The sequence below is a fragment of the Garra rufa genome, chromosome 23 (genome assembly GCF_049309525.1).
Source record: "Garra rufa chromosome 23, GarRuf1.0, whole genome shotgun sequence".
NCBI classification, from domain to species: domain Eukaryota; kingdom Metazoa; phylum Chordata; class Actinopteri; order Cypriniformes; family Cyprinidae; genus Garra; species Garra rufa.
Window position 1 is genome coordinate 39,228,585 of NC_133383.1, and position 21,698 is coordinate 39,250,282.

The 21,698-nt window shown below is 39.2% G+C and overlaps 1 protein-coding gene across 1 annotated transcript; it reads right to left on the reverse strand.

The window, feature by feature from the left end:
- Positions 1 to 4,226: 4,226 nt before the first annotated feature.
- On the reverse strand, positions 4,227 to 17,773 carry LOC141299547 (up-regulator of cell proliferation-like). The gene is made up of 2 exons (XM_073829914.1): positions 11,231 to 17,773; positions 4,227 to 4,259 (listed from the first exon to the last, which is right to left on the reverse strand). The coding sequence occupies exon 1, from the start codon at positions 17,771 to 17,773 to the stop codon at positions 13,112 to 13,114; it is 4,662 nt and encodes a 1,553-aa protein (XP_073686015.1). The 3' UTR covers positions 4,227 to 4,259; positions 11,231 to 13,111.
- Positions 17,774 to 21,698: the final 3,925 nt, after the last annotated feature.

Below are 21,698 nucleotides of genomic sequence, written 5' to 3' on the forward strand. Positions count from 1 at the left end.
TGCAATATTGTTACCTGAAAGTTAGGTTATTTGTCCTGTCGATCAATCCACGTCTTCTGGAGCTCTTTGTCCTGTGGAAAAATGTGAAATGACCTATGATTTTACGGATATACGATCTACATCCCGGTACGCAACAACGCGCCACAGTGGGCGCTGCTGGACTGCTATCCCTCACAGCCTCGTTTTCGATTCAAAATGGCAGCGGGCTGAATAAGGCGTATTGCCGAACTTCTTTGCGGGTGTCATCTTGTTTCGGTTCCAACTCCGGTTTTTAAATTTTAAATGGATGGGGTTGTACAGTGTCTTCAAAGCCCCCCAAGTGTCTTTTTCCGCCAAACTATACAACTAAACCCCCAACTGTTGTCTAGGCAACACCCCGTGTGCTATGTAATGACACGCCCCACAGAACTGAGGGGCAGGGTGAGCAGAGGTTCATATCATTTAAAGGGCCAGGTACTGATATCGCTTGCTGAGAACAGAGGCATTTTTTACCAGGTAAAATGAGTGATTTTTTACACTACTATAGAGAATTTTTAATCAAAGTATATTACAAACTTTTCATTTGGACCCTAAAGCATCATATTAACTTGGGGAAAATGGGCATCCAATGACCCCTTTAATAGTGGTTAAGTAAAATAAAATGGCATCGAATTACCAGCAGGTGAGTATTAATGGTATGTTCGTTAAACCTGAACTCAGACTTAGCCTGACAGTTAGCCTGCCCCGGACCAGGTTAATTTGCCAGGGTAACTGAGTTTGAACTTTTTTAAGTTTGATTTATGAAACTGAATTTACCAAAAATAAGCCTGACTAACCAAAATAAGCCTGGCCTAAATATTTTGTAAGACAAATACTTTCATAATTTTATTAGCAGCTGTAGTATTATGTTATAATAGTAGTAAATATCATGTTGAATTTGGTTTATTTAGCATTTTTGCTTAATGCATTTGGAATTTGTTACATGTCTTTGCCACTTGAATTAAAATAAAGTGTTAACTGGACATAACTTGTACTTTCTAAATGTAGGGTGCTACAGAAGACATTCAAAGCCCACTTGATGGCATAATAGAATGCCCAGTAAATGTGATTACTGTGATTACCGTGATGTTTTATATGTTTATATATTGTAATATGATTGCTAGTTGTTTGATAGTAGTGATCATGTTGAAACCATGCACAACAGGCAATCACATTTAACAATACAATTATTCGAATTTATTCAGGTAACATTGATTGCATGTGATTGGCATATGAAGTCTCCAGATTGAATTAACCTGTTGCAGATGTCATGCATGTCAGTAATGTTGTTTCTTCAATTACACAGACAAGCCTGTATACATAACACACAGAACAACAGGTCTCAATACAGTTACAATAGACAAGATTAAACAAGATCAAATACATAAACTCAAATAAAATGAAACTTAAATACATATGAAAATATGATTCCAAATCAGTGTAATATTTGGAGTACCATAATGTTAAAGGAGAAGTCCGGTGTGATACTGACCTAAAGTGTAATGAATCATGATACCGAGTGTGAACTTACCTTTTATAGCTCATCTCGGCTTCTCCCCTGCACTCTGAAATCTGGCGCTAGTTAGCCGATGCTCACAACAGGTTGTCGTTGAGGGTGCCTCGGGCATTGGACTAGCCATGTAAATAAATCACTGTTTTACACCATTTACGAGGCACAAAGTAGCTCCACACTTCATTGGTAGACTTCAAAGGGCCCTGACATTTAAAACGAGACATTGAGAACTTTGAAAAAGCGCTTGTAGTTTATTTACAAGAAGATTTATACTGACAGTACCTTGAGGAAATTTACCGTTCGCCGCCATCTTGAACTTATGCTGCCTTCATGTGATATGGGAAAGATGATGCTTTCCATTTGTGAAGTGGAAATTACCAGTGTGTCGTGTTCAGGTGCTTTTGTTGTCGTAGTGAAGAGAAACATGGCGGACTCGAATTTGTCCTCACATGCTATTTGGGTAAAAGTATTAAAACGGTTATAAACTCCCTAATGCATCTGCTACAGGAAGAAGAGGATGCATCAAAACGCAAACGATAAATGATAGGCTGTATATCTTATTGATCATGAGTAGTATAGTTTTTTTTTAAAGACAATACTAACTAATGGTTCTGTTTTAGCTAGCCTATATACGTTTTTATATAAGCCTATACAAGTATATAAATTTTATATAGCCTATATAAGTTTTTTAACTTTTAACATCATGCAATGTTTACCATTCAGTATAGTTTCGTTGCTATCCGCCATGTTGAAAGGTCAAAGTTTATCCCGTCTCGGCAACTCGGGTATCATAAAAAATTTTGAGCTTTCCAGTGGAAATTACAATGTGAGTGGGTGTTCATGTGCAATTTCGATGTCGGATTTTGGTATTTACCATAATTACTATAGCACATGAAGGCAGCATTAGTTACGATGAGTCAAGTGTCGAGCAGGAAGGAAACTAAACTACTACTTCATAAAACTCAGTAGCTTCATCGTCCGACATCCTTGCAATTGCCAACTGTCTGCACTAACTCCAGTCCAAAAGTAATGCGAGTACTCAAGTGACTTTACAGGTTGTAGTTTCCTTCCTGCTCGTCACTATATATATAAACATATATATATATATATATATAAACAATTATTAAACAAATTGTCTAAAACATCATTTCGAAATAACATTTTCAATAACTCTAAGGCATGAGAGAACAAAAGTGAGAACAAAAGAGAACAAAAGTATCCATGAATGCATAACTAAAATAATGTTTCAATAAGACGTGATCTTATATCAGTATTAAATTAGTTTTCAATTTACAGATTAATGTAAATACAAATCACTTTATACTTGCCATGGCTTCTTTTAATGGTTAACAGGGGAGTCTTCACATTCACATAAACATTAAGCATGCACGGACATGCAGTTATATCAACAAAATTACAGAGTTTATTTTAAATTGCATTCTATAGTCATCAGTGCATAAGTACAATGTAATTTTTTATATAATTTCCATGAATCCCTCATCAGTCCATACCATGATAAGGAGGATAACAGTCCATCGGGTGTGAGTGTAGTGCAAAAATGAGAAGTCCATGTATGTGCAGACTTTGAGTGTATATGTGGTGTAAAATTGGAAAGTCCATGTATGCAAAAATATGTACTGGTGTGTGGGCACACCATAGTATGTACAGGTTTGTCAGTATATATGTGAAAGCGTGCTAATGAAAACAGACCATAGGAAGCTGACATTACATTGTCAGTCTCTTAATTTGAATTTTCAGCCTCCAGAAGTAAGCAGAATTTGGTGATGGGTCTTTGGAGAACAGTGGACTTGGAGTGTTCACCAAAACACTGCGGACAAGACCTTCAGGCCCCAGCAGGGTTTTCACCACACGACCTAAAGGCTACAAATTTCTTGGTGCTGTATTGTCTATTATGACTATTATGTCATTTACCCTAAAGTTTCTCTTGATATTAGCCCATTTTTGCCATTGCTGCATTAAAGACAGATATTCAGTGGTCCATCTTTGCCAGAAAAGGTGGTTTAGATTTCAGCTGCAAGAGATGATTTGGCGTTAGGCGCTCAAGGTCATTTGGGTCACTTGATACAGTTGTAATGAGCCGATCATTGAGAATGCATTGAACTTCACACAAAGCTGTTTGCAACATATCATCATCCAATGTTTGTTGTTTTAGCACTGAAAGCAGGTAAATATGACAGCCCATCCGAAATAGTCAATACCTACGTGTGAAAAAGATGGAGCAACACGGTCCTCTGGCCAGTTTTTGTTCTCCAGCTTTAGCCTGCATTCGTCTACAGAAGACACATGATTTTATTATTTTTCTAGCAGAGGAGTTGGCAGATGGTAACTAGAACCTCTGACTCAATTTTGAGAGCATGTGGCTTCGTCCTGAGTGTCCGAGCTTTTGATGGATATCACGCAGGATCAGTTTACATTAATCTTTGGGCAGGATAATTGGGTTCTTTAGACTCACTGGCTGCTTTACTTAGTCTTCCTCCAATCCTCAAGATGCCCACATCAATGATTGGATCTAGTTTGTGTATTGAGCTGTCTGATTTGATGTGTTTGCCTTTTCTCAAGAGTGTGAGCTCTGAATTAAAGAATCAGAATCAGAATCAGAATCAGAATGAGCTTTATTGCCAGGTATGTTTGCACATACTAGGAATTTGTTTTTGTGACAGAGCTCCACCCCAGAAAAGTAGCGCTGTTGTTCATAGTGAATGACTACCTGTTACGTATGCGCTGCTACGTAAGAGTTTTCTGTATGTTCTTGTATATCTTTAGCTGTGTGTTTGTGTGTACTGTTTGTTTTAGGTGTGCAATCTGATTGGAGGAACTGCCTGTCAATCCGGTGACGTAAGACAGCGACGCACGGGATCGCGCCACCAATCATGGTGCATAAAGGAAAGTTACACACCTGTTCGAATCAGCCAGCTGACGATGGGTTTTGCTCGGTGAAGGCTGTTTTTCTCTTTTGAGAAGCCAGTCTGAGAGACTGTGTGTTTTTTGGTAAATGCTGCACTTTTAGCTTGTGGACTGCTCATTGTTGGAAGCTCATGTCGGTCACTTTGGTGACGCTTCCTTTTTGTCTTGGTGTGTTCGCTATGCTTAACATCAAGCGCCGTTTCTGGCAAACAATTGTGTAAAACATCATGTACTGGCGGGAGGGGTTGTGAGCCAGGTAAGCAGGTCGCGACCTACATGTTACACCACGTAGAGTTTTATTGTATAGACACACTAGGCTTAGAGAGATGGTGCCTGTTATGTATCTTTTTCGGTTGATAGTCAGTATAGTTTAGTTATGGCGTCCTGTGCGCTGAAGATGTTTTGTTTCGTATCTTTGGTTGATAGCTAGCTTATGTTGGTTTAATACTATAGTTAGTTGGGGTTTTTTTTGTTGGGCTTTTGTTAAGTTTTTTCCTTTGGCACCTCTCTTTCGCTCCTTCCTCTCTGCCTGAGGTTCCGCGGAAACCAAAACGTTGTGTCTTGTCACTGATGTTAAACCAAAACGTATCTTGTCACTGTTTTTAAAACACTTAATTTCACTTTATTGCATAAGTAAAAACAATTGTGACTAAACGTGGTTGTCGGTGGCTTTGTTTGTTTGTTCTTTTTTTTTTTTCTCTCTGTTGTAAAGACTTTTTTTTCACCGTTTATAAAACATACACGCAACTATGGTGTGGTGCGTCCAAATAATCTCCTAGATAATAACGAGGGACGTAACATATTTGGGGGCTCGTCAATTTTTTTTTAATGTGTGTACTTATATAGTGAAGAAAGAAAAAATGCAATAGGGAAAAAGAGTGGTTTCGTGAGGTGGATTGAAGGTAGAAACAATGAGTATATTTGATTTACAAGCTTTTATTGCTAACCCAACTTGGGAAGTTTTTGAGCAGTGTAGAAAAGACGAATTATTACAAATAGCAGACCACTTTCGTATTTCTGTGGTGAGGCAGTCTCTAAAGCGTGTTATTAAAAATGAAATGTTGAAACATTTGTCCGAGTTAAATGTGTCCTTATTTCCAGATGCGGATAGAGAACGAGTTGCAACCTCGGCTATGGAAGGTCGTGTGGCTGCTTTGGGCAGTGTGGAGCGGGCGACAGGTGGGAGTGCTGAAGTGGAGGCTGAGGCCGAGCCTAAGGCCTCCTTACCGCCCTTTTGTTCATTTTCTCCGTCTTCCGGCGAGTCTGGGGGTGATGCGCGGCTGAAGGTCCGCCTGGCCCGAATCCAGATGGAAGCTCAGGAGCGCGCTGAGACACGCCAAGCCGAAATGAAGTTGCGTCTCGAGGTCCGCAGACTGGAAATTGAGGCTGATAAAGAGGTAAAGTTGCGCCAGCTCGAGTTAGAGTCAAAGAAGTTTGTCTCTGACCGATCGGTACAGCCTAATCCTGTTAGCCCTAGGGCTGTTTTAGTTAATTCGGCAAATTCTGTGAGTGATGTTGCGGCAGGTACATTTGACATAAGTAAACATATCGCTTTAGTGCCTCACTTTAGAGAATCGGAAGTGGATACATATTTTGCTGCATTTGAGCGCGTGGCTGCTGCACTTCATTGGCCAAAAGAGGTTTGGTGTCTTTTACTACAATGCAAATTGGTTGGAAAAGCACAAGAAGTTTGCGCTACCTTGACGTTAGAGGAGAGCCTACAGTATGATGTGTTGAAAGCTGCGGTTTTACGAGCATATGAATTAGTTCCAGAAGCGTACAGGCAGCGTTTTCGGAACCATAAAAAGGTAGCACAACAGACATTTGTCGAATTTGCCCGTGAAAAGGGAGTTCTTTTTGATAAGTGGTTGTCTGCTAGTAATGTGCAAGACTTGAATGCAGTAAAAGAGCTATTGCTCTTAGAAGATTTTAAGAATTGTTTGTCGGTAAGAATAGTCACATACCTGAATGAGCAAAAGGTTACCTCGTTGTCACAAGCTGCGGTTCTTGCGGATGAGTATGTGTTGACACACAAAAGTGTTTTTTCTCTAACTCGGCCAGAGAGAACGCCGAATTTGTCTGTAGTTCAAAATTCAAATGTTCGCAATAAAGTTACTGCAGCACAGAATAAAGAGACAAGAGAATGCTTTTATTGTCACAAGGCAGGACATTTAATTTCTGAATGTCTGATGCTGAAACGTAAAAATCAGCAAGGGCAAGTGAAACCTGTTACGTTTGTGAACACTGTGTCGGAGGTTATTGCCGAAGAAAAGGAGATTGATGTTGGATTCAAACCATTTGTGATGAAGGGTTTAGTCTCAATAAATGGTAAGTCTGAGGAGCAGGTAGAGATTCAAATTTTGAGAGACACGGGAGCTGTTCAATCGTTTTTAGTCTCTGACGTGCTACCATTATCAGAACAGACGTCGTGTGGGTCAAGTGTGTTGGTCCAAGGTATTGAAATGGGCGTGGTGAAAGTACCGTTACATCAGATCCATTTGCACTGTGACTTAGTTTCAGGTTTTGTTAAGGTCGGGGTACGTTCTTCTTTTCCAGTGAAAGGCGTGGCATTCATTCTTGGAAATGATTTAGCAGGTGGTAAGGTATTGCCTGTACCTGAAGTTGTAGATAAACCTGACTGTTTTATTCATGCTGATGACATTTTTGATAGTTTTCCTGATGTATTTGCTGCGAGTGTAGTTACTCGCGCTCAAAAACGCAGAATTGGAGATGACATCGTTTTATCAGATTCCTTTTTGTCACCCATTTTTACAGAGGAAACGTTGGAGTTGGATCAAAAAGGGGTGGAAGAGACTAGGGTGGATAAAGATTTTGTTGATGTCCCGGCTGAGGCTGGTTTGTTAACAGCACCTATTTCTCGTGAGAAAATTGTTATTGCTCAGAAAGAGGATCTGTCATTAGCCAAATGTTTTTCTTTTATTGATCGTCCACAGTCTGATAAAGATAAGACGGTTCAATATGTGATTGAGAATGGCTTGTTGCTTAGGAAATGGCATCCTCGAACAGACGTTGAGAGTGAGTGGGACACTGTTTGTCAGATCGTTTTGCCCACGATATACCGAAAACAGGTGTTAAGTCTGGCACATGATCATGAGTTATCAGGTCATCTGGGAGTAACAAAAACTTACAATCGTATTCTTAGGCACTTCTTTTGGCCTGGTTTGAAGAAAGATGTTTCACGCTATTGTCGCACTTGTCATGAATGTCAACTGATGGGTAAACCGAATCAAAAAATTCCTCCAGCACCATTGGTTCCAATTCCTGTCATTTGTGAACCATTCGAACATGTTATTCTGGATTGCGTGGGTCCCCTGCCTAAGTCAAAGACGGGTAATCAGTTTTTGTTAACAGTTATGTGTTCAGCAACACGTTTTCCAGAAGCCATTCCACTGAGGAAGATTACTGCACCTGTCATTGTTAAAGCTTTACTCAAATTCTTCTCCACGTTTGGATTGCCAAAAATCGTGCAGACAGATCAGGGTACAAATTTCTTATCCAATGTTTTTAGACAAGTTTTAAAAACTTTGGGCATCACCCATCGCACGTCATCTCCATACCATCCGGAAAGTCAAGGGGCAATTGAACGTTTCCACCAGACTTTGAAGTCAATGTTGAGAAAGTACTGTTTGAGTTCAGGGAAGGAATGGGACGAAGGAGTTCCCTTAGTATTGTTTGCAGCTCGTGAGGCAACTCAAGAGTCTTTGGGGTTTAGCCCTGCAGAGTTGGTTTTTGGTCATACTTTAAGAGGTCCGTTGAAGGTGTTGAAGGATGGGATGCTAAATGAGACAGGGCTGTCCGAAAACAATGTGTTGGACTATGTCAGCCGATTTCGAGAACGGTTGCATAATGCATGTTCATTTGCAAGAAAGTCTTTGTCGGTGGTTCAAAGGGACATGAAAAAGCGGTATGATAAGAAGGCTGTGGTGCGTAAAATTCAACCTGGTGATGACGTTTTAGTTCTATTACCAGTACCTGGTTCTGTTCTTACTGCTCGTTTTTCGGGTCCATATAAGGTATCAAAGAAAGTAAGTGAGACTGATTTTGTGATACATACACCTGACCGTAAACGAAAGTTTCGAACATGTCATATTAATATGCTAAAGCTATATTGTTCTCGCAACTCTGAGGAGATTTCAAAGGAAAAAGGAAAGTCTGCTGTTGTGTCTTCTGACGTAGTAGCTGTTGCTGTTACTGCTGTGCCTGAGTCCATTGTATTAAATAGTGAGGTCTTGTTACCATCTCAAGGCGAGTATGACACTGAGGATGGTGTTACGTTTCGTAATGATTTATCAACGTGTGGAAGACTTTCGAATTCCGAAGTTTTGAAATGTTTGCCAGAAACTCTTGATAACTTGTCTGAATCACAGAAACAGGATGTTGTGAGGTTAGTTCAAGAGTTTCCCATGTTATTCAGGGATGTGCCGACTCAAACACATGTATTACAACATGATATTCAAGTAACCTGTGATGCTGCTATTAAGCAGCATGCGTACAGAGTAAATAGTATTAAACGCTCTGTAATGAAGGATGAGGTTGATTATTTGTTGAAGAATAACTTAGCTGAACCTAGTTATAGTCCGTGGAGTTCCCCCTGTTTGCTCGTTCCTAAGCCTGACGGTACCTACCGTTTTTGCACAGATTACCGAAAAGTAAATTCTGTGACGGTACCTGATAGCTATCCTCTCCCTAGGATGGAGGATTGTATCGATAATCTAGGTTCTGCTAAGTTTGTGACGAAATTAGATTTGTTGAAAGGGTATTGGCAAGTGCCATTGTCCGCTCGGGCAGCGGAAATTTCAGCTTTCGTCACTCCGGACAACTTCCTTCAGTACCGGGTCATGGCGTTTGGTTTACGGAATGCTCCAGCCACTTTCCAACGCCCAGTTAATATTGTTTTGTCAGGAGTACAAAATTGTAATGCGTACTTGGATGACCTCGTGATTTATTCTTCTTCTTGGTCTGAGCATTTGGCGGTTCTTAGGACCGTTTTTGAAAGGTTAGCCGATGCTTCACTAACAGTTAATCTCGCTAAGTGTGACTTTGGCAGAGCAACAATTACGTATTTGGGTAGACAAGTAGGCCAAGGCCAAGTCCGTCCACTGAGTGCAAAGGTATCTGCCATTGTTGAATTTCCAGTTCCTACGACCAGGCGGGAGCTACGTCGTTTTCTAGGAATGGCTGGTTACTACAGAAGTTTCTGTCGAAATTTTTCTACTGTAGTATATCCTTTGACTAGCTTGTTAAGCCCTGCAAGTGCTTTTATTTGGACGGAAGCATGCTTTTGAGAGTGTAAAACTGTTACTAACTAATGTGCCTGTTCTTGCTGCCCCTGATTTCACACGTTCGTTTAAATTGGAAGTGGATGCGAGTGCTGTAGGTATGGGAGCTATCCTCATTCAAGAGGATGATGTTGGTTTTGAGCATCCAGTGTGCTATTTCTCACGAAAATTTAATCGACATCAACGAAACTATTCTACTATTGAGAAGGAGGCTTTGGGTTTGATTTTGGCAGTACAATTCTTTGACGTTTATATAGGTTCATCTAGTTTGCCTGTTACAGTGTACACAGATCACAATCCTCTTGTGTTTCTATCCAGAATGTACAATCATAACCAACGTCTTATGCGTTGGTCGTTGATTGTACAAAATTACAACTTAATCATAAAGCATAAAAAAGGCTCAGAAAACATTGTTGCTGATGCGTTATCAAGAGCTTGAAAAGTTGCCTTGTGTTACATCTTAAGGGGGTGGGTGTTACGTATGCGCTGCTACGTAAGAGTTTTCTGTATGTTCTTGTATATCTTTAGCTGTGTGTTTGTGTGTACTGTTTGTTTTAGGGGTGCAATCTGATTGGAGGAACTGCCTGTCAATCCGGTGACGTAAGACAGCGACGCACGGGATCGCGCCACCAATCATGGTGCATAAAGGAAAGTTACACACCTGTTCGAATCAGCCAGCTGACGATGGGTTTTGCTCGGTGAAGGCTGTTTTTCTCTTTTGAGAAGCCAGTCTGAGAGACTGTGTGTTTTTTGGTAAATGCTGCACTTTTAGCTTGTGGACTGCTCATTGTTGGAAGCTCATGTCGGTCACTTTGGTGACGCTTCCTTTTTGTCTTGGTGTGTTCGCTATGCTTAACATCAAGCGCCGTTTCTGGCAAACAATTGTGTAAAACATCATGTACTGGCGGGAGGGGTTGTGAGCCAGGTAAGCAGGTCGCGACCTACATGTTACACCACGTAGAGTTTTATTGTATAGACACACTAGGCTTAGAGAGATGGTGCCTGTTATGTATCTTTTTCGGTTGATAGTCAGTATAGTTTAGTTATGGCGTCCTGTGCGCTGAAGATGTTTTGTTTCGTATCTTTGGTTGATAGCTAGCTTATGTTGGTTTAATACTATAGTTAGTTGGGGTTTTTTTTGTTGGGCTTTTGTTAAGTTTTTTCCTTTGGCACCTCTCTTTCGCTCCTTCCTCTCTGCCTGAGGTTCCGCGGAAACCAAAACGTTGTGTCTTGTCACTGATGTTAAACCAAAACGTATCTTGTCACTGTTTTTAAAACACTTAATTTCACTTTATTGCATAAGTAAAAACAATTGTGACTAAACGTGGTTGTCGGTGGCTTTGTTTGTTTGTTCTTTTTTTTTTTTTCTCTCTGTTGTAAAGACTTTTTTTTCACCGTTTATAAAACATACACGCAACTATGGTGTGGTGCGTCCAAATAATCTCCTAGATAATAACGAGGGACGTAACACTACCTTTTCAGCTTCATCCAAATTTTCTGGGGTTAGTCCTTTTTGCTCAACTTTCCACTTGGAATCCATAACAAGAGCCTTGTCTTTCTGAGTTTGAAGCATCATAAGTCCTTTGAGCCTTAGCCACCACGCATCGGCTCTCAATAGTTTGCTCCATAAGGAGTAATACTCAATGATTCTGGTAGTTGCATTATTCTGCAGGTTCAAGTAGTTCATAGTGATCTCCCTTTTCACCTCTGCATCATCTGGTGAGAGGTAATTAAGATCTTCTGGTATTTTGGGCCATTCAGAATTTGTCAAGAAGTGAGGGCCGTTCAACCATTTGGTGGAATTCAAACGGGATTCAATCTGTAATCCATGTGAAGCATCATCTGCCGAGTTGTCTCCAGAACACACATATCTCCACTGATGTACGTGTGAGAGGTTATGTATCACTGCAGTTCTGTTCAACATAAGTATGAAATCGTTTTGTTTGATTATGGATGTACTTCATTACTACTGTACTGTCTGTCCAAAAGGTAGAATCTTTCAGTTCCATGTGAAGTTCTTTTTGCAACATTCTGTCCACTTTCACAGCAAGTGTTGCAGCTGAAACAGTTAAGAGATTTGCCTTTGTATGAAAATGAACAATCAAAAACAACTCGAAGTGTGGCTTTCTGCTTGTGGTACACATCATGATGTGGTATATACCATACACGACCATCACTCCTTTGCAGTTGCTCTTGCGGCACCTTTTCTGCATAGCACAGCAGAAATGTTAGAAATGCTGTCCTTTGGTTAAAATGTTGTTTGTAAACTTTGTTCTTTCTTCCATATTTCAACTTCGTAATAATCAAATAAACTAATCAAAATCCCTCATTCTAGACTCATACCAATCAGCATGGTCATTCTCCTTTTCTTCTCCTGTTAAAAGCTCTTGCACTGCATTATGCACATTTTTTAAATTTAAAACGAATAAAAAATACAAATGTCGCCATGGCATCATCTACCCGTTCAACATTTCCACCTTCAACCAGGAGAGCTTTCAATTTGTTCATTTTCTTCGTGCACACTCCTAATTTGCCTCTATGTGATGCAATATGTAAATTTAAAAACTTTTTGGCCTCAGTGGCCATCTGAATGCCTTCATTATCAGCCATTTTGTGTGGACACGAATCAACTAGTTGCTTCTCACAGTGTTTAAACAAAAGTAGTTGACTTTTTGCAGTTGTTTTGCCTTACTTTTCACGTGACGTGACTAAAACATTTATCCAAGCTTGAATTCATTTATCAGTTGTGTCGTTTATATTGCATTTCTAGTACTCGCAGCTGATACGATGTTCCATTCATCAAATCACGTCCTTCCATTTCAGCAGTGAACAGCAAAGCATCCTAATTTAGTCAGAAGACAATCCATTGTGCAGTTCTTTGTGTCTCATCGATCCTTTGTGCTAGTTTCTTCTATAAAATGTAGCAGCCAATCTTGTTCAGGTTAGCCTCTTGAGGTTAGCAGGGGAGTCTTTACATTCACATGAACATTAAGCACGCACTGAGAGATGCGGTTATATCAACAAAATTACAGGGTTTATTAATCGCAATCTTCGGTTTACTTTCCAAAATACCACAAAACATGACTTCCAAGGTGGAAAAATAAAAATGTATACAATGTGATTGAAGAAACTGTTGCTCTCCCCACCCTCTAACTCTCACCAAAACAATGCAAGTGAATTATTATCTGAAAGAGGAGGAGTAACTAATTCACATGACCGGTTAGCCCAATGATTAAACATAAAATTTCCTTAAATATTCAAATCATGCCTGAAATGAAAAATAAATCAATTAAATTTAATCAATGATTAAATAAGGCTCCTACAAATATATTTCTAAGGATACCTACTGTAAATATTAAGATGTCAGTTTTACAGAGGCCAGAGAGTTGGTGTTTAATGTTTTCTCTAGGCTTTCCTTTACTTGGGCTTCTGTGATTTTTTTCCAGGATTTAGGTATATCTGCAGGCTCTACACCATACACGTCAGCAAATTGCTCATTGAATTCTGCCATCACATATTTCCAGTATGCTGAGGCCTCTATGCTGGAGTCTGGATCGATTTGCCAGTCTGGATAGATTTTACTGTATTCCTTATATGGATGCCACTTATCATTGGTGTCAGAGCACTTAAAGCGGGCATCACTGTGCACCGATGATGTACAGATATCTGTCACCAATTCATTAGAATATATATTGCTGTAGCTGCTGAGTCCTTTTGGTCTGTGTATTGAGACAAAGTGTTTAGTGTGGGCTTCTCCTCCAGCCTCACATGGTGCTTTACAGAATGGACACTGTTCCCCACAGCCCCACACACGTTTGAACAGCACATCCTGTGGTTTGGTTTGAAGATGCTTTGTTTTGCTTCGAAAATCTGCTTTTTGGAAACTAGCTTTCAGTGATTTCTCCACGTCCTTCACAGAACATTGAAGGCATTCAGTGAATTTTTTCTGATTTGCATTGTTCAGTGTGCTGATTTTGTCCACTGAGTCTTTGGGAATCACAAGCTTGTTTTCAAGTTCCTTGCAGATGTTTTCGATGAATCCCTTGATGTCATTTTTTTTTGAGTCTTGTTCTGCCTTTTCAATTGCCTGAGTAATTTCATTGATGAGTTCATTCAGAAGCTTTTCCTCTAATTTAAACATTCTGTTCTCTGCTGTAAAGTGTTTTTTGACTTTGGAAAAAATGAAGTTTTTAACAGATGTTTCATATGACTTAATGAACCTGAAATATGATTCAAATTTAAATTCATCAAGAAGATTTTTCAAGACTGAAATCTGAAATGTTATCCGTGTTCCAAAAACTGCTGAGTTTTCACCAATTACCATCTTGTCTGCCATTTCCATGCCCAAGTTCTCAGAAATATATCTTTCCAAGGCAGGTTTTATGCAGTTACTCATGAATTCATCAGCTTTCTTCTGACATTGGTCTCGTTCACGGTAAAGGTCAATAAAGTCAGAATGGTATGACTGTTTGAAGTTCTCCAAGGCTGTTTGTGGGTTGTTTTCCTGGATGAATTGATTGTGAATATTTTGAAATTCTCTGCTTGCAAAGCCACTGATGTGTAATTTAAGAGACAGTTTAAAATCTTCCTTTAGCTTAAGATCTTCATGACCCTTAAGTTTCTCATCAATCATGTTAAGAATTTCCCTGATGTATGTGTCATCATAATCATCCTTACTTTGCCGCTTTGCTTCAACAAATTCCCTACAGTCCTCGATAAGGTTGTCTGATATCTCTTGAACCGTCTTGATCCACTGAGAGTACAACTTCTTGGATATAAAGTTACCTTTGTGGACAACAAAATTTCCATGGCCTTGATTGTGCAGATCCTTCACTTTGTCTAAGCTTTGAGCCATTGAACTTCCTCTAGACTCAAGATTTTTCCTCAAATGAAAAAAAACTCTTGTTGTGATATTTTGTGTCTGGAGCCCTGTGTATGACAATGTCCTGACAGTCTCCTGCCACATCTTTTCAAATGCTTCATCCAGCATGGAGTCTGACATGTCTGACTTTTTCTCACGACAGTGTTTCAGCAAGTCTAGCACTTTTTTCTCCATTGTGTCCATGTATGTCTTTTTGATCACTTCCACCTTCATCATTCCATTTCGACGTGAAAGAGCTGCATCCAGTTTTCTAGTGATAGAATTAGAAAGCTCTGTCTTTAAAGAACTGACAGAGTTTATAAAGTCTTGTCGATAACTTTCCACTAGTTCAACATGACCTTCTCCTTGTTCATAGTATGATTGGATCTTGTCAATAATTTCATTTTGTCCTTTTGAAAGCTCAGATTCTGCTTCTTGTAGTAAATTACAATGGACATCTTCAACTGTACACTCCTTAGAGTTTTTAAATTTTCCATGGTTTAAGATCATCGTTTCAGCTTCTAATGCCCATGTGTGCATTTGCTTTCTTAGTGTCCAGTCCCATTTGTTGTACTCTGTGCACAATTTCATGTATGCATCAGCCACCAGACTGTTTCTAAAGCTGAAGATGAATTTCTCAAACTTCACAGCAGTCCACAAGTCTTTTGTCCACTGAAGAAATTCATTGATGGTGCTGGATTTATAATCTCTGAAGATCTTCATTATATGCCTTTTGAGAGCATACACAGACTCACTATAGCCAATACTCACTGGTGCCATTGGGGGGTTTCCATGCCAGAGTCCAGGGATGTAGTGGTCATCCGTCTCAGCGTCATAATTTATTACATCTGTAAATGTCTTGATCTCCATCTTGTTCTCCATTTTGGCTGCAGCTTGTGTCATTTCATTCAGTTGCTCCAACAGAAATTTACGGTCTCTCAAGTTTGAATCATGAGCTGAGACATCAGCAACATTCTGGTGGACAAACAAACACTTATGTTTCTTACCTATTTTCTCCATCCTGATGAAGGCATGAACAATGATCTGTAAAATGTCTTTCATCTCTGTTGAATTCTCCATAGCGATATTGACAATTGTAACATCACTCAGTCCAACAACAAGAGTAGCCAACTCATTGTCATGTTCATAGCTGTTGTCCAGTTGTGCGAGCTCAGGGGATTTCAGTCCTTCAGTGTCAATTATCACTATATAATCACATTTGAGTTCAGCTTCACACTCTTCTGTTACTTTAATGAGCTGCATAAAGGCTCCTCTGGTGCATCTTCCACTGCTCACTGCAAACTGAACTCCAAACATGGTGTTCAGCAGCGTTGACTTTCCTGAACTCTGGACACCCAAAACAGTGACAACCATAATCTTGTTTTTGGGCTCCACCAGTGCGTTTAATTCAGAAAACACACTAGTAATCCATTTTCCAGGTATATTTGAAGAATCTCCATCCACAAGTTCAAGTGAAAATCCATCCAGCAGTAGTTGAGCACAGAGTTTAGGTAAATGTTCCAGCTGTTTTCGGGAAAGTGCATCTTCTGAGAGTGAGACTGCAGCTTCGTAAAGCTGACTCATCTCTCGAATGAAGTGCTCCACTCCTAAAGAACTGTTTGAAATCTTTTTATCAAGCTCAGCAATTTCCGTCTTGTTCTCACAAATATTTTGACATTTTTGTTTGTACAGTTGTCTGAGTTGAGGCAGTACTTCATGCGATCGATTCTCTAAAGTGATTCTTAACCATTTTAAGAAGTAGGCCCTTTCTGGGGTTGATATTGCATTGATAAAGCAGCTCATGATATCAGACATGTTTATTCTGTATTGATTCTCTCTGAGTTCTTTTTTCTGCATCAAAAGTTCATTTTTGTAGTCCTCAATACTCCTTTCCCCTGCTTTCTTCAATCTGCATTCTTCCTTCTCCAACTTGGCTAGTTTTATCAAGATTTCCCCTTGCAGTGGTAGTTCCTTTTCCTTGAACTGCACTATATCATTGATTTTTGATGTGATTTCATTTGCAAATTTTTTGGCACGCTGACATTCTTCAGCATCCTCATCCACCAATATTTTCAGTTTTCGTGCAATCTCAGCTAAACGAACAACTGACATTTTGTGATTGTTGCTCTTAATTGCATCTTGTAACTTGCTGTGAAATTTTTCAACGAAGTCTGCATCATTCTGATTGGCTTTAAAGATGAAATTGTTTTTCATCAGTTTGAGCTTGTTGACCGTTGCTTTAATGTTGTCATTGTTAGATTCCCCCACAAAAAATAGCTTGTTAATTAAAAAATAGCTAGATTTACGAATGGGGACTGAAATTAACTGTGAATCTAAATGTTGAGATTCAAAGAACACAAACACAGCAGCTGAAGCCTCACAAAGAAAAGTGTACTGTGTTTCAAAGTCCCGGATGTCACCTCTCAAGTTGGCAATCGCTACAGGCTCAGGAAAGACATCAATGTTCTTGATTCCACAAGGAAGATACCAGGCCATCTCAACTAAGCCATTTGATATTTTCTTATTGATGTTTCCACAATCCATGTTGAAGTGCACAAAGATATCAGTGTGCTGTTGTGGATTGCTGAGCAGCTTATTCAGAATTTCTGATTTGGAAATGTTGCATCTACCAAGTCTCACAAAAGACACTAAAGGTAATTCTGACAGAGCAATCCTTTCTTCCACAAATCTACTTGGATCTGGTAATGAGTGTGGTCTGTATTTTTTCACAATATCTCTCATTGCCCAAAGCATAAGAGTGATCTGATTGTTATCACTGTTTGGAAGCAGCAGAGGCACTGCAAACTGACACATTGACATTTTCATGATCATTTCCTGCTGAAGAAAACTGTCAGAACAAAGGAACACAGCAGTCAAAACATCTAAAGGATTTACTGACTGAGGACAGTTTGCTTTAGCACTATCCTGATCATCATCCCACTTTGAATCGTCTGTCTTTTCTGATGAAGAACACTTAACGCTCCTCGCTGTCCTTTGTAGCATCATCAGTCTCTTCAAGTACAGCCATGGCAGATCTGAAGGGGACTGGACAGGCACATCTGTCACACTGTTCTTGTTGATCTGTAGCACTGTTTGGAGAGTGAGCTTTTCATCATAGTACTTTACCAAACCCAAATTTTCTAGGAGTTTCTTCATGATGCTCTCTGTTAATGAGAACAAAATTAGTCACATTTGCAAACCCCCAAAATAATCAAGTTTTGTCTAAAATTTATTACTACTTTTCTAGTATCAGTACTGTGCACATGTGGTGAGCTTGTTATAACACCCTGCCAAACCCAAATTATCCAGGATGTTTTAAATGTTGTTTCCTGTAAACAAATTGTGTTGTATTTGCCTCCTTTTGCCCAATCAGTACTGCTTAATTTTAAGAACAATTTCATTCCCCTATAACCTATTTCAGGTTACAGTTTCTTAATAAGCATCTGCACTGATACAGTGCCTTGCAAAAGTATTCATTTTTTTCACATTTTGTTTTGTTGCAGCACTATGTTAAACTGCTTAAAAATTACTTTTTTTCCCCACATCATACACCATACACCATAATGACAAAGCACAAAACAGTGTTGTAACCACTTTGCAAATTTATTACAAATAAAAAACTAAAAAGATCCCATTGCATAAGTATTCATACCCTTTTCTGGGACACTCGAACTTTAGCTCAGGAGCATTCGTATTGCTTCTAGATGTTACTACACTTCGAGTGGAGTTAAACTGTGGCAAATTCATTTGAATGAGTCTGATTTAGAAAGGCACACACCTCTCAGAAAAGGTCTAACAGCTGAAAATGCATATCAGAGCAAAAACCAAGTCCTGAGGTCAAGATAACTGCCTGTAGAGCTCAGTGACAGACTTGTGTTAAGGCAATGATCTAGGGAAGAGTTCAGAAAAAAATCTGCTGCATTGAAGGTTCACAGAAGCATTATCCATAATGGAAGACGATTGGAACAACTAGGACTCTAGAAAATGTCTGCCAGCCCCCATCCAAGCTGACAGAGCTTGAGAGGTGAAAAGGTGAGGCAAAGAATAGCAGATAATTGCCAAATGCAGATGTGCAAAGCTTGTCACATCAGACCCAAAAAGACTTGAGGCTGTAAAGGTGCTTCAACTATGTACTGAGTTGAATACTTACGCAATGTACTTATTTAAGTGTTTTATTTTTAATAAATTTGTAAAATTTGCAAATTATGGTGTATGGAGTGTAAATTGATGTGGGGAAAAACTAATTTAAAGCAGTTTAACATAATGCTGCAACAAAACAAAATGTGAAAAAAATGAAGGGGTATGAATACTTTTGCAAATTTGATTATGCTATATGACTGGGATTTTTACTGGAATGCAGTTTAAAGGTTGAATTTAACATATATTTTATTTTGTTTTGTCAAATTAGTAGACTAGCCTATATAAATACTATAGTGTTTCACTGAGGAATTAATAATTCACGTAGTGAAGAAGAAACTTTTCTTTTGTAATAATCATTTTCAAGGCCCTACATTGTTCAGTCTCAGATATATGGGGATCTGACAGGTATGTCTATGCATATTGTTTTGATAGTGGGAAACAAGATGCATTTCTAGCTTCAACATTACTTATTTTTCATATATTCTGCTTTAAATGCAATTAGTATCAGATGTGTCCGTGTATCTTCTGGTCATTTGATTTTCTAATTAAAGAGAAATGAGAAACAGTTTGATTTTTTTTTTTTCGTTTTGTTTAAGAGACAAAACGAATGTAGCTGGATTTTTTGTATTTTTGTTTATAGGTAAAAAAATTATATTATGTTTTAATATTGTTTCGAATGTGTGGGCGCTAAAATGCCCCTTTTGTCCCTTCTGTATTGCACCAATACGCGGCAATATCATCATAATAATAAAAAGAACACATTTTTTATTCAGTGGCAACCTCTCTCTGCTTTATGTTCTTTGTCTCCACTTCCTGCCATAAAATCATGTAATGCACAACTATCTTATAGTTGTGCATTATTCCTCTCACACAAACATTTGTTGGGACATTCCATAATCATAATGCTTTTTATAGCCTACTGTAAAAACTGTATTTTCTATTCTCTAACCCTAAACGTAGCCTTCACACTAAACTTTCTGTATTTTTAGATTTTCCAAAAAAAGTGTGATTTATAAACTTGTTTTTGTACCCATAGTTTACCGTGACACACAGACACACAGACACACACACAGACACACACACACAGACACACACACACACACACACACACACACACACACACACACACACACACACACACACAGACACACACACACACACACACACACACACACACACACACACACACACACACACACACACACACACACACACACACACACACACACACACACACACACGTTGGGTTTACATGTTTTATGGGGACATTCCATAGGCGTAATGGTTTTTATACTGAACAAACCGTATTTTCTATGGCCCTACACCTACCCTACACCTAAACCTAGCCCTCACAGGAGATTGTGCACACTTTTACTTCCTCAAAAAAACTCATTGTGCATGATTTATAAGCCTGTTTCCTCATGGGGACCTGAGAAATGTCCCCACAACGTGATGAATACCAGGTACACACACACACACACACACACACACACACAGACACACACACACACACACACACACACACACACACACACACACACACACACACACACACACACACACACACACACACACACACACGTTGGGTTTACATGTTTTATGGGGACATTCCATAGGCGTAATGGTTTTTATACTGAACAAACCGTATTTTCTATGGCCCTACACCTACCCTACACCTAAACCTAGCCCTCACAGGAGATTGTGCACACTTTTACTTCCTCAAAAAAACTCATTGTGCATGATTTATAAGCCTGTTTCCTCATGGGGACCTGAGAAATGTCCCCACAACGTGATGAATACCAGGTACACACACACACACACACACACACACACACATAATCATCTACAAGATTGTGCTTGGACCCTGATAACTACATCACGTGGCTATATTTTCAGTTAGTGTTTATAAGACGCTTTTCAGCAAATAGTGCCTACACAATATTGCTAAAAAATATTAAATCTGGAATATAATGAACAAATACTGTACAAAGTGTGAATGAAGTAAAACAGTTTTTACCTGTTATTAAAGGAGGTTTGTCCGTTTCTTTTGAGGACTGTTCATCTATCTGGTGAGATTTTTCCTGGGGAGATCTATCCATCTGTGAAGAGTCGCTTGACTGTGGGGATCCATCTATTTGTGGAGATGTGTCTGTCTGTAGAGAACAATGGATGATGGTGTGAGTATAAAACACTAAAATACTCTCATGTTTTTCTGTCCCACTATCCCACTCTCTGTTCAACAATTCAATAGTTCAATAAATAAAGGTACGCATCTGTCCAATACACATTCAATTACTATACTTTTAATAAAGTAATACAACATTATAATGGGATGACTATAAAAAAAACTACAACACACCAAATTTGTATGTTTTACATTTTAACAAGGTTCAAGTATTTTTTTTAGCATAAATGTTAAATTTAATGCAAAGCAAGTTTATAATTTTGTGCGTGATTGTGTGTACACTGATGAGTCAAAACATTTTTACTACCACCTTCCTAATATGCTGTTCATTCTCCTCATGCTGCCAAAACAATGCCAACCCCGTGCGGCATGGACTCTACAAATCCCCTGAAAGTGTCCTGTAGAATCTGCATCAAGAATTTAGCAGCAGTTCCTTCAAGTCCTGTAAAATGTGAGGTTGAGCCGCTGTGGATTAAACTTGTTGGTTCAGCACATCCCACAGATGTGCTAAATGGACCTTCTTCCACTGCTCCAAGTTCCAGTTCTGAGGTTTGCGTGCCCATTGCAGGTGCTTTCGATGGTTGACAGGGGTTATCAATCTAATTTGGTCTGCAGTTACATATCCCCATGCGCTGCAGAGTGCAATGCTCTGTGTTGTGACACATTACTTCCATAACCATCATTAAATTGTTGTATTACTTGTGCCACAGTAGACCTTCTGTTGGATCGAACCAGAAGGCATAGCCTTCATTGCCC

What these genes read in the sequence shown, in the direction of transcription:
- LOC141299547 (XM_073829914.1), bottom strand. Translation starts at nt 17,773, where the DNA reads ATGAAGAAACTCCTAGAAAATTTGGGTTTGGTAAAGTACTATGATGAA.